Below are 10,975 nucleotides of genomic sequence, written 5' to 3'. Positions count from 1 at the left end.
CCCCCTCTTGGTCCCTGCGGTTTCTCCAAAGGCTGACAAACTGAATAACAACGTTAGTTAACATAATCACATGCATTAGTGAGCACACACACAATGAATCTGGCCATGTAATCACATTCAAAACCATGTGATGGAATGCCTGTCTCCAAAGGAGCAAGCAGAGCGACATCGATGGTCTTATCCCTTATAGTTTACGGAATCTGATACAGATCTGCCCTTAAAGTTATAACAAAACAGATCATCTTAATGCTCTGTGCTCCAATCCTGCAACAGCAAGAGGTGCTCCCCATATGCCTAATGCATGATAAAGAAGCACTAATCTCCAAAGGACATCATCTAACACAAGGAGCAGAGTAGTGGCCAGTCGCTTTACCCCCACGCAAGCTGCCACTGTGCCCTGACCAGACCAGGGCAGGTTGTCCTGCGAAGGTTTGAATAGAAATAATGTAGTACTCCAGTATCTGTATCTTACAGGAGAGCGGCGTTGCAGAGGCCGAGCGTCAGGTAGCTCGGTATCCCCTTCGTGGGAAAGGGCTTTGCGATTCATTCCTGTCAGCGTTTCGGAGGTATACAGCCTAATATACATCTATACGAATAGTGCCGCCATACAGGATAAGTCTGCCCCGTCTGCCAAAGTTGCAGCAGCAATAAGTGTTGCACTGGCCCAACGAACAGCCAACTTCAAAAAGTATCAATTTTCTATTCGGCTATCTTCTGTGTATGTACCGTCGAAGCATTTGTCTCTTTTAATATAAACTAATCTTCAAATTAGTGTGCAATTAGCTACTATTTGTTTAGCAAACAATCAACTAAGGCATGCGTTTTTTTAAAGAGCTCTCTTAAGATGGTCCCTCTTGCCCCTTAATAGGCAAGAGAAATATTTCATTTGTCCATTCATCAAGGATATATTTGACCACACAGAAAATTATAATATGGCAAAAACTTGTCACAAACGAATGTTTACATTATTTCCAACATCTCTTTCCAATATAACAAAAGTTCACATCTGAACCCCGTACGTATGTGTTGTATCTACCATATGAAGATGAATAATTCTCGCGTTGTAAAATATGATACATATCCATGTGATCCTAAAAAATTATATACACACTACAAAGAAATTATTATAATTCATCTAGATTGCAACATAATAATCATCGTTAAGTGTACTCGCTGTTAGGAATAAGCAACTTGTATTCCCATGAGGCCATAGGTCGATATATATACATGTACAGGTGTGGAACATATGCAGGAAACCCCTTATACAACGGGATAAATACAAAGGGGTACATGACTTATATTATAACTCTAACACCCCCCCCCCCCCTCAAACTCATGGTGGATGAACAACACTGAGTTTGGAGAGATAAAAGCCATGTTGTGCTCTAGTCTGAGCCTTCATCAGGAAATCCGCCAACTGTAATTCGGAAGGCACATACTGAAGAGCAATAACCTGATCCTGCACACCAGCGCGCACATAGAAAGCATCAACACCAATATGCTTGGTGAGCTCATGCTTCACAGGATCGCGTGCAATGCTGATAGCACCTGTACTGTCAGATAAAAGCAGAGTCGGTGTAGTGACAGAAACACCAAAATCCTGAAGTAACCACCGTAACCAAGTCACCTCTGCCGTCAAAAGAGCCATTGCTCGCAACTCAGCCTCGGCACTCGAACGGGAAACTGCAAGCTGTTTCTTCGTCTTCCAGGCAATGAGAGAACCACCAAGAAAAACACAGTAAGCAGAAAGTGAACGGCGATCAGAAGGATCACTAGCCCACGTAGCATCCGAATAGGCCTGGAGCTGTAAAGAACTGGAGCGAGGAAAGAATAGACGGTGAGAAATCGTGCCTCGAAGATATCAAAGAACACGAAGGAGATGACTATAGTGAACCGAGGTGGGAGCAGAGACAAACTGACTCAGAATATGGACCGGATAAGAGATGTCCGGACGAATGGCAGCTAGATAGACAAGACTGCCAACAAGATGACGATAACGCGTCGGGTCAGGGAGAGGATCACCATCAGTAGCACGGAGGTGAACATTAAGCTCCATAGGAGTCTCAACAACGCGCTCGTCAGTAAGAGCAGCACGAGCAAGAAGATCCTGGATATACTTTTCCTGGGATATAAAAAAGCCATCAGAGGTAGAAGAGACTTCAATCCCAAGAAAGTAGTGAAGAGGTCCAAGATCAGACATAAGAAACTGCTCACTAAGACGGGCCTTTACAAAGGCAATATACTCGGGGTCATCCCCCGTGATGATCATGTCATCAACATAAAGAAGAAGAAGAGTCCGACCACGAGGAGAAAGGTGAATAAACAATGCTGGATCATGAGCACTTGCTAAAAAACCAGCAGTAGTGATCACAGAGGCAAAGCGCTCAAACCAGGCGTGGGGGGCTTGCTTAAGGCCATAGAGAGAACGACGAAGACGACATACCATGCCATCAGGAACAGAATACCCAGGTGGTGGCTGCATGTACACCTCCTCACGCAGCTCACCATTAAGAAAGGCATTCTTAACATCAAGCTGAGATATAGACCAGTGGCGTGCAGAGGCAACGGCAAGAAGTGTACGAACAGTGGTCATATGGGCCACAGGAGCAAAAGTCTCGTCATAATCACGACCATGCTCCTGCTGAAAACCACGAGCCACAAGACGAGCTTTGTGACGCTCAAGAGAACCATCGGAGCGAGTCTTAACCTTGTAGACCCACTTACAAGTGATCGGACGGACTCCGGGAGGAAGAGAAACAAGATCCCAGGTACCAGTGCGTTCAAGAACAGCAATCTCCTCTGCCATCGCAAACTGCCATTCAGGATGAACAACAGCCTGACGGTAAGAAGTCGGCTCAAGAACAGCAGCACCAGCGGTGGGAAACCCAAAACGATCAACAGGCGGACGAGGACAAGAACGCAAGCCATAAGTAGGCTGAGAGGAAGATGACGACTCATCCACAGAGGCATCGACTGGTCATGGACGATGAGTGTAATGCTGAGGAAAAGATGGAATAATAGAAGGAGAAATCGTCAAGGTAGAATCAGGGGGTGGCGACGAAGAAGTCACCGGAGATGAAGGTGTAGAATCCGGTGACAAGCTGGGAGAGGAGACCGGGGAGGAAGTCACCGGAGATGAAGGTGGAGAACCCGGTGACATGCTAGGCGAGGAGACCGGGGAGGATGGTGGCTGCAAATCAACTAGATGTGGAGAAGGAGAGGAAGTGGAACGGAGAGGTACAGTCTCGACGGGGGTGATAGGTGAGTCAGGAAAAGTGAGGAAAGAGATATCCTGCACTGAAAAAATCGAGGAAGATGGGCGTGTGTAGAAGGGACGAGACTCTTCAAAAGTCACATCTCGAGAGATACGCATCCGACGACTAATAGGATCCCAACAACGATAGCCCTTATGCTCATCACTGTAGCCTAAGAAGACACACTCAACAGACTGAGCGGTCAGTTTGGTGCGTTCGCGAGGGGCAAGAAGAACATAGCAAACACAACCAAACGAGCGAAGCATCGAATAATCGGGAGAACGATCAAAAAGGCGCTCGAAAGGAACACCACCCTGTAGAGCAGCGGAAGGCTGTATATTGATAAGATAGGTGGATGTGGAGACGGCCTCAGCCCAAAAATGAGGCGGGAGAGAGGCAGCAATCATCAATGCACGAGCCGTCTCAAGAAGACGTCGATGCTTTCTCTCAGCCACACCATTCTGAGCATGAGCACCAGGACAAGAGAATTGAGAGAGAGTCCCGTGCTCAGCAAGAACACCACGCAACATCTTAGAGATATACTCGCCAGCGGAGTCAGCACGAAAAACACGAATGGGTGAAGAGAACTGAGTATGAACCATGGCAGCAAAACGCTTATAAATAGTCAACACCTCAGAACGAGAAGTCATGAAATAAAGCCATGTGTAACGAGAGAAATCATCTATGAAAATAATATAGTATTTATGACCACCTTCGAAGCGAAAGGGGCCGGACCCCATACATCAGAATGGACTAAATCGAAAGGACGCTTGGACACTGACTCACTATGTGAATATGGTAACTGAATCTGCTTGCCAAGACGACAACCCTGACACTCTAAAGAGACATCTCCTGAGACAGACCCCAGAAGACCTCGACGAACTAAAGAAGACAACTGAGAACCACACAGATGACCAAGTCGATGATGCCACTGTTGGAAGGAACCAGTAACGGAGGCGACAGAAGCGGAAGAACTGGCAATGGTGGTGGCAGCAGAAGGAACATGAAGCCAGTCCAACTCCCAAAGACCCTGAGAATCACGGCGGCGAGGGCCAGCCCCAACCAGAGTGTGCGTGTGACGGTCCTGGACAGAACAAGAGTCAACGTCAAGGATGACGCGACAACCAGAATCCGTAAGTTGACCAGCAGAAAACAAATTCATGGTAAGTCGAGGAACATGAGCAACATCAGGAACAGAATAAGAAGGAGTAGTAAGATTGCCTCTACTAGCAACAGAAAGTGGAGTACCATCAACAGTGAAGACATGAATAGGAGAATCCAGTGATCGAAGAGAGGACAAAGTGGAAGAATGAGAAGACATATGAAAAGAAGCTCCAGAGTCCAGAACCCATGGGGATGTACCTGACTGTGTAGAGGGTGATTGCTCAGTGCGGGAAGCATCAGTCACAGAACCAGCAGTACCCATCGAGGAAGAACCTGAAGCCGCGAGCAGACGCTTAAGTCTTAGAATATCCTGCTCAGTCAAAGCAATGGCTGAAGCTGTCGAGGTAGATGACGAAGTCCCTGAAGATGATGATCGAGCCTTGCACAGGTGTTTCTTCTTCGTGTAGCACTGAGACTCAAGATGACCATCATTGTTGCAATAGGTGCAATGTGGACGGGGGCGACCTGAGCCTCCAGAAGGAGTGGGCAAGAGCGGCGGAGCACTCGAGCGAGAAGGGGTCGGTGCAGCAGGTGGCATAGGAGCACGAGTAGCGAGCACATAGGGAACCTCCAGCAAACCAGCACCACGTAAGCGAGTCTCCTCAGCACGAATCTCCGAAAGCGCCTCCATGAGAGAAATACGGCCACGAGCAAACAACTGAGCACGCCGGGGCTCAAACTCCTTACGGAGCCGAGACAGGAACTCATAGACGCGATGAAACTCCAAATTGGCCTGTACAGCCTGGCAACAGGGGCAGGTACGACACCCAGCACTACGGAGAGAATCAAGCTGGCGCCAGATAGCAGAACTCTGTGCATAGAATTCATCAACAGTAGAGTCACCCTGCTGAAGAGCATGCTCCTGACGGATCACAGAGAGGTATAAGGCATCACCAGAGGGCTGATAGCGCTCATGAAGACGGGTCCACATCTCAAAGACAGTCCGAAGACCCAGAAATTCAGAAGCAAACTGAGGCAGAACACTAGCAGTGAGAACAGCTGCAGCACGAGCATCATCATCAAACCACTGGATGTAAACAGACAGAGCACCATGATACGTCTGAAGAGCCTCCTCATAAGCCAAAACCCTCTCATCATAAGCACGATCAGCAGCCTCATCAGCAAGCTTAGCCGCATCCTTGGCGACCTGATTAGCATCCGTAGGAAGAACCGATGGAGTTGGCGGAGTAGGGGCCACCGGAGGAACTGGACGTGGCGGACAGCAGACCTCGCCAGAAAGAACACCCCAGAGACGGATGCCACGCATGTGAATGCGCATAAAGCCAGTGAACTCGGTGTAGTTAGTACCATCAAAGATCACCGGACAGCGAGGGACAGCAACATAGCCCGATGCAGCAGACAGTTTTTTTTAGAGCCGACGAGAGCGACCAGATCGGGATCAGGCGCTGGCTTGGGGCGGGAGCAGCGTCGAGCAGGAGATCGAGGCCGGGAGGGCGCTGGCGACTCCGATCGGGACAGGCCGGCAGCGGGAGGGCGATCTGACGGGCGACTCCGATCGGGACGGGCCGGCAGCGGGAGGTGCTGGCGGGACCGATCCGGGCGGGGCGACTCCGATCGGGACGGGCCGGCAGCGGGAGTCCTTCGAGCGGCCGGCTGGAGAGGAGATCAGGGGCATCTGCGGGACGAGCCCCCTGCTTCGATCGATCAGACGGAGAGGAGATCGAGCGGGGGTAGAGATCGATTGCTTCGATCGAACAGACGGATCAAACGCACGAGTTGCAGCGTGCAAAAAAATTGACCTAGCTCTAATACCATGTTAGGAATAAGCAACTTGTATTCCCATGAGGCCATAGGCCGATATATATACATGTACAGGTGTGGAACATATGCAGGAAACCCCTTATACAACGGGATAAATACAAAGGGGTACATGACTTATATTATAACTCTAACACTCGCATCATTCTAAGAGAGCCAATAAGGAAAATAAATGTACACAAGCCATGCTAGGAACCTATATGACTTTTTCTTGTGTGAGAAATATGCAAAACATTCTCTGTTATGCATTATCTTCTCTAACAGAAAAAAATGTGTTACCCCTCAAAAAAATGTGCAGGAACACTGGTACACATGGTTGCTTTGTTACAAAAAAATTATGATGGTATTTTGCCTGCTTTTTGCTATGATTTTTTCATTCATTTTTGGTGTTTTCTAAAACCAAATTCTATGTGTTTAGCTCCCAACTGACAAAATAAAACAAGCATAGACATATATGACAGAACATGACAAACTTCTTATTTCATTTGTCAGACATGATGATAAGGTACATTAAGAAAAAAAGTTGGAAACAAAATCTGGAATTAATTAGCTCTGATTATTTTATTTTCTTATATACTCATGGCTTAAAAGGAAAGGAAGAAATTATAATAGTTTATTTTCTTAATTATACCGCAACAATGTCCATACTAACCCCCACGCCATCATTAATGGAATATTACCTCGTGTTACCTGCTAAGAGGTACTCCCCGATTTTTATTTACTCCGCATATTATCTTTGACTAAAGTCAAACTTTATAAAGTTTGACCAAGTTTGTAGAAAACCGAAGAACATTTACAATAATAAATTTATATGATGTGAAAATATATTCAATTACGAATCCAATGGTATTTATTTGGTGGTGTATATGTTATTATATTTTTCTACAAACTTGTTGAAAGTAAATTTTGACTTTAGACAAATCTAATATACAGAGTAAATAAAAACGGAGTGGGCAATAGTTATATCAGCCATTAGATAATTAAAATTTAACGGTCTATATTGCTTTGGACCACCTTGAAATTTCTCTAAAAAGAAGTTGTGCCGCCGTTCGGGTGCTAATAACACACGTTCATCGGTGAGTTATCTTTTTTATAAAACTAATTCTCAAATTAGTGTGCAATTAGATGTTTTTTTTTTAAAATAATTAGCTAGTTGTGCCTCTTTTCTTAAAAAATGTTGTGCCTTCGGGTGCTAATAACACACTTTCATCGCGGATTCCTCTGTTTCTACAAACTAATCCTCTAACTAGTCCGCAATTAGCTACTGTTTTCTAAACAAATAATTAGGTAACTGTTCCACTTTTCTAATATGCCTCCTTAACAAAGCTCGCCTAAATCCAACATCTCAAGTGTATCCAAAGATTAAACACAAACACATACATATGTCGTTCTGCGGAAAACAATGAAGCCGCGACAGTGGCATGTGCCTATTGCCAGCCCACTTCTTCATGCATGTACGGCATGGGGCCTACTTAATACAGCAATATACGGCCTTTTCAGGCGAGAGCTGCTATACACACGACGTTTTTGGACGATGCATGAACGACGCTCCACATCTAGCCATTGAATCAGGGAATAAAGTGCTTCACATCCATCTGATTGTAAATCGTGCATGCATCGTGCATGGAGTGTCGTCTGTCTAGTATTTTCGTTTTCAGACATGTCTGCATATTGTAATACATCCGGCAGCACACATCCCCGTGCTTGTTCGGCGGAGTGGATTAAGAGCGGCCTGCAGACCGGCCTCTGCAGTGCTTTTTCGTATCTTACAGCCACTACCCTCAATTCAATTCATGGCGTGAGACCGTGAGTCCAACCAAAACCAGCTTGGTTACTTTGCTTGGAGGGCCTGTCCTCTTAACAGGTGGTCAGCCATGTCATTCAATGAGACAGGTCTGACAAGCCCTTGATTGTGTTGAATCTGATATCAAGAAAATAGCTGGGGCTAGAGTACTCCATAGTGAATGATAATAAGAGCACACAGCCCATACACCTCAGATGTCACATCTCAAAAGACCCCCTACTGCCCTGAACAAGTTATTGCCTACCAGCTACCCCAAGTGGACAACAGGTATAAGAACTAGGACCAATCTATCGGTCCCTAGGGAACCTCCGTGTCTACACAAGTTACAAATGGCATGGACTCTTGTTGGAAATTGCATTTCTGAATAAGCCAGGACTTTCTTGCACCGTCCCAAGGTCAGATAGAAATTGGATGTCCAACACAGGCACAGCACTGCAGCACCAGAAACCTGGACCTCTATAGGTAGGTTAAAATGAGGAGTTAAGGACAGTGGTCATACTACATCACACTGCATAGGCCCCAACCACCCAGGCACATGGAAAGCAATGGTGGGGCCTACCCCACTGCACCCCCTGGATGGCTGTGATTAGGCCACAATGGCCAGGCACCAACTTTTAAGTACCACCACCTGATCATTCCTCATCAGCTACATTGGAACTATATATTCTAACCTTAGCACCTTTGAAGCCTTTCACTTTGATTCTTCTTGTCTACCTAGGTTAAAATACTAGTACTACCCAGATCAAATGCACCAAGTCCTCCTTACGTAAATACCAATACGTTATGTGTAGACACTAGCTAGACACCTCCAAGCTGTGTAAAGTTCTCCTTGGGAGGCTATAAATGCCTAGCTATGACATATGCATGCTTCTCTACACACAACACCATCTTGCCTCTCCCCTCCTCTCTTCTCTTCTCTCCACTGCCCAACTTTTGCCATAGACAAGAACCTCTAGGTAGCTTTCCTCCAGAGCAGCAATGGCCATGCACCCTCTCTCTCAGGGGCACCCACAGGCCTGGCCATGGGGGGTAGCCATGTACACGAACCTACACTACCACCACCAGTACGAGAGGGAGCACCTGTTCGAGAAACCCTTGACGCCCAGTGATGTGGGCAAGCTCAACAGGCTGGTGATTCCCAAGCAGCACGCGGAGAGGTACTTCCCCCTGAACGGCGGCGACTCCCCCGGCGAGAAGGACCTGCTCCTGTCTTTCGAGGATGAGGCCGGCAAGCCGTGGCGGTTCCGGTACTCGTACTGGACGAGCAGCCAGAGCTACGTGCTCACCAAGGGCTGGAGCAGGTACGTCAAGGAGAAGCAGCTCGACGCCGGAGACATCGTGCACTTCGAGAGGGTGCGCGGCCTTGGCACAGGCGACCGGCTCTTCATCGGCTGCAGGCGTCGTGGCGAGAGCGCGCCGCCACCACCTGTACGTGTACCTCCGCCCGCTCTGAACGCCGGGGAGCAACAGCCTTGGAGCCCGATGTGTTACAGCACGTCAGGATCATACCCTACCAGCCCTGCCAATTCCTACGCCTATCGCCGCTCGGTGGAGCAAGATCACAGCGACATGCTGCATGCAGGTTTGCAGCAATCAAGAACAAAGCACTTGACAACATGCAACATATCTTAGATGCATGTGCTGAAAATTACCCATCTCTTACACCATTCTCCGGTGAATTCTTGCAGGCGAGTCGCAGAGAGAGGCAGACGCCAAGAGCAGCACGGCATCGGCGGCGCCGTCGAGACGTCTCCGGCTGTTCGGCGTCAACCTCGACTGCGGTCCGGAGCCAGAGGCAGAGGCAATAACGCCAACGTACGGCTACACCCACCAGAGCCCCTACGCTGCAGTGGCCACGGTGCCAAGTTACTGGTGAGTACTGCAAAAACATCACCAAGTTCAATTGCATTCATATACATCTAGTAGATATTCAGTAGGACATATAACCAAATTTCTCAAAAGAAAAAATTAAAAATATTTTTTTCACGACAGGGGCAGTTCATAAAGATGATTTGGTTTGAAGCCATTCTTGAGGATCCTGACAACCAGCAGTGAAACTAGTTTCTACCAGCCTACTAGGCTACCCTGGACCAAGTGACAAGCTTGAATTGACCCTTTGAAGGAAAAGGAAAAGGAAGAGGAAGTGGAAGATCCCTTGTTTCCCGGGCAATCTTCCTTCCATCCCCAGAGTACCCTTTTTTCTATGTTTTCTTTCTTCTTGTCTTCCAGAAACCCTACTCGATCACAGTACGGGGCCCTTAGCAGGCGGCAGGTTTCAGGAAACATCAGGTTGAAAAGGAGAGGGGGTGAGAGAGATAGAGGGATGGTGACCCACATGAAAAACAAAAGAAAATGCTTAGCAAGCATATATGCATGTGTCATCTGTATGTAGTGGGTCCAAGATGTATCCTCTCCAGCCTCCTGAAGAAACAAAGTAATATCCCCAATGGGGATTTTGTTCTCTCCCTTCTCTACAGTCTCGCCTCCTCCAGTACTGGTGCTCTACACCTCACGCAATCAATTGGTTTAATGTTTTCAAGTCAAATTTCAATGCATTCACCTTAACTTCTCAAAAAAATCAATGCATTCACCTTACCTTCTCAAAAAATTCAATGCATTCGTTCACCTAAGGTAAGCAATGAGTGAGTGTACGGCAATGCAATATGAGTATATGCAATGCAGTTCCCACCGTCTCTAAACAATACGGAGGGTAGTGTGATGGCCAAGATTGATACTGATGTGCCACAAGTGATGCCGACACCTGGGGATGTCCATGCCCTGATCTTTTATTATTCTATTAATAGCCGGTCTCCACCTTTTTGTTCCCTCGGGAAGGAAAAGCTCGGCAGAAGTTTTACGTGTGCAAGTGGGCTCAATTTGCCCTAATAGGGTACAAAGAAAAAGGATGGCTAAGTTGATGGTCTAAGAGGCAAGTTCCAGATACAAAAGGCCACTAGGCTCCAATAATCAACAA

At 47.1% G+C, this 10,975-nt stretch overlaps 1 protein-coding gene across 2 annotated transcripts; it reads left to right on the top strand.

Annotated features, from left to right (window-relative positions):
* The first annotated feature begins 8,759 nt into the window (after nt 1–8,759).
* LOC119302396 (B3 domain-containing protein Os11g0156000-like) lies at nt 8,760–10,462 on the top strand. Of its 2 annotated transcripts, none has more exons than XM_037579432.1 (3): nt 8,760–9,583; nt 9,690–9,873; nt 10,000–10,462. In XM_037579432.1, exons 1-3 carry the CDS (start codon nt 8,980–8,982, stop codon nt 10,004–10,006), a joined length of 795 nt encoding a protein of 264 aa, XP_037435329.1. In that variant the 5' UTR covers nt 8,760–8,979; the 3' UTR covers nt 10,007–10,462. The 2 variants fall into 2 exon arrangements, with proteins under 2 accessions (XP_037435329.1, XP_037435328.1); XM_037579431.1 differs by having other exon boundaries at nt 8,767–9,583; nt 9,994–10,462.
* Nucleotides 10,463–10,975: the final 513 nt, after the last annotated feature.

The sequence above is a fragment of the Triticum dicoccoides genome, chromosome 5A, assembly GCF_002162155.2.
Source record: "Triticum dicoccoides isolate Atlit2015 ecotype Zavitan chromosome 5A, WEW_v2.0, whole genome shotgun sequence".
NCBI classification, from domain to species: domain Eukaryota; kingdom Viridiplantae; phylum Streptophyta; class Magnoliopsida; order Poales; family Poaceae; genus Triticum; species Triticum dicoccoides.
Note: the sequence above shows the minus strand (reverse complement) of the source record. Positions and strands in the feature narration are given on the sequence as shown.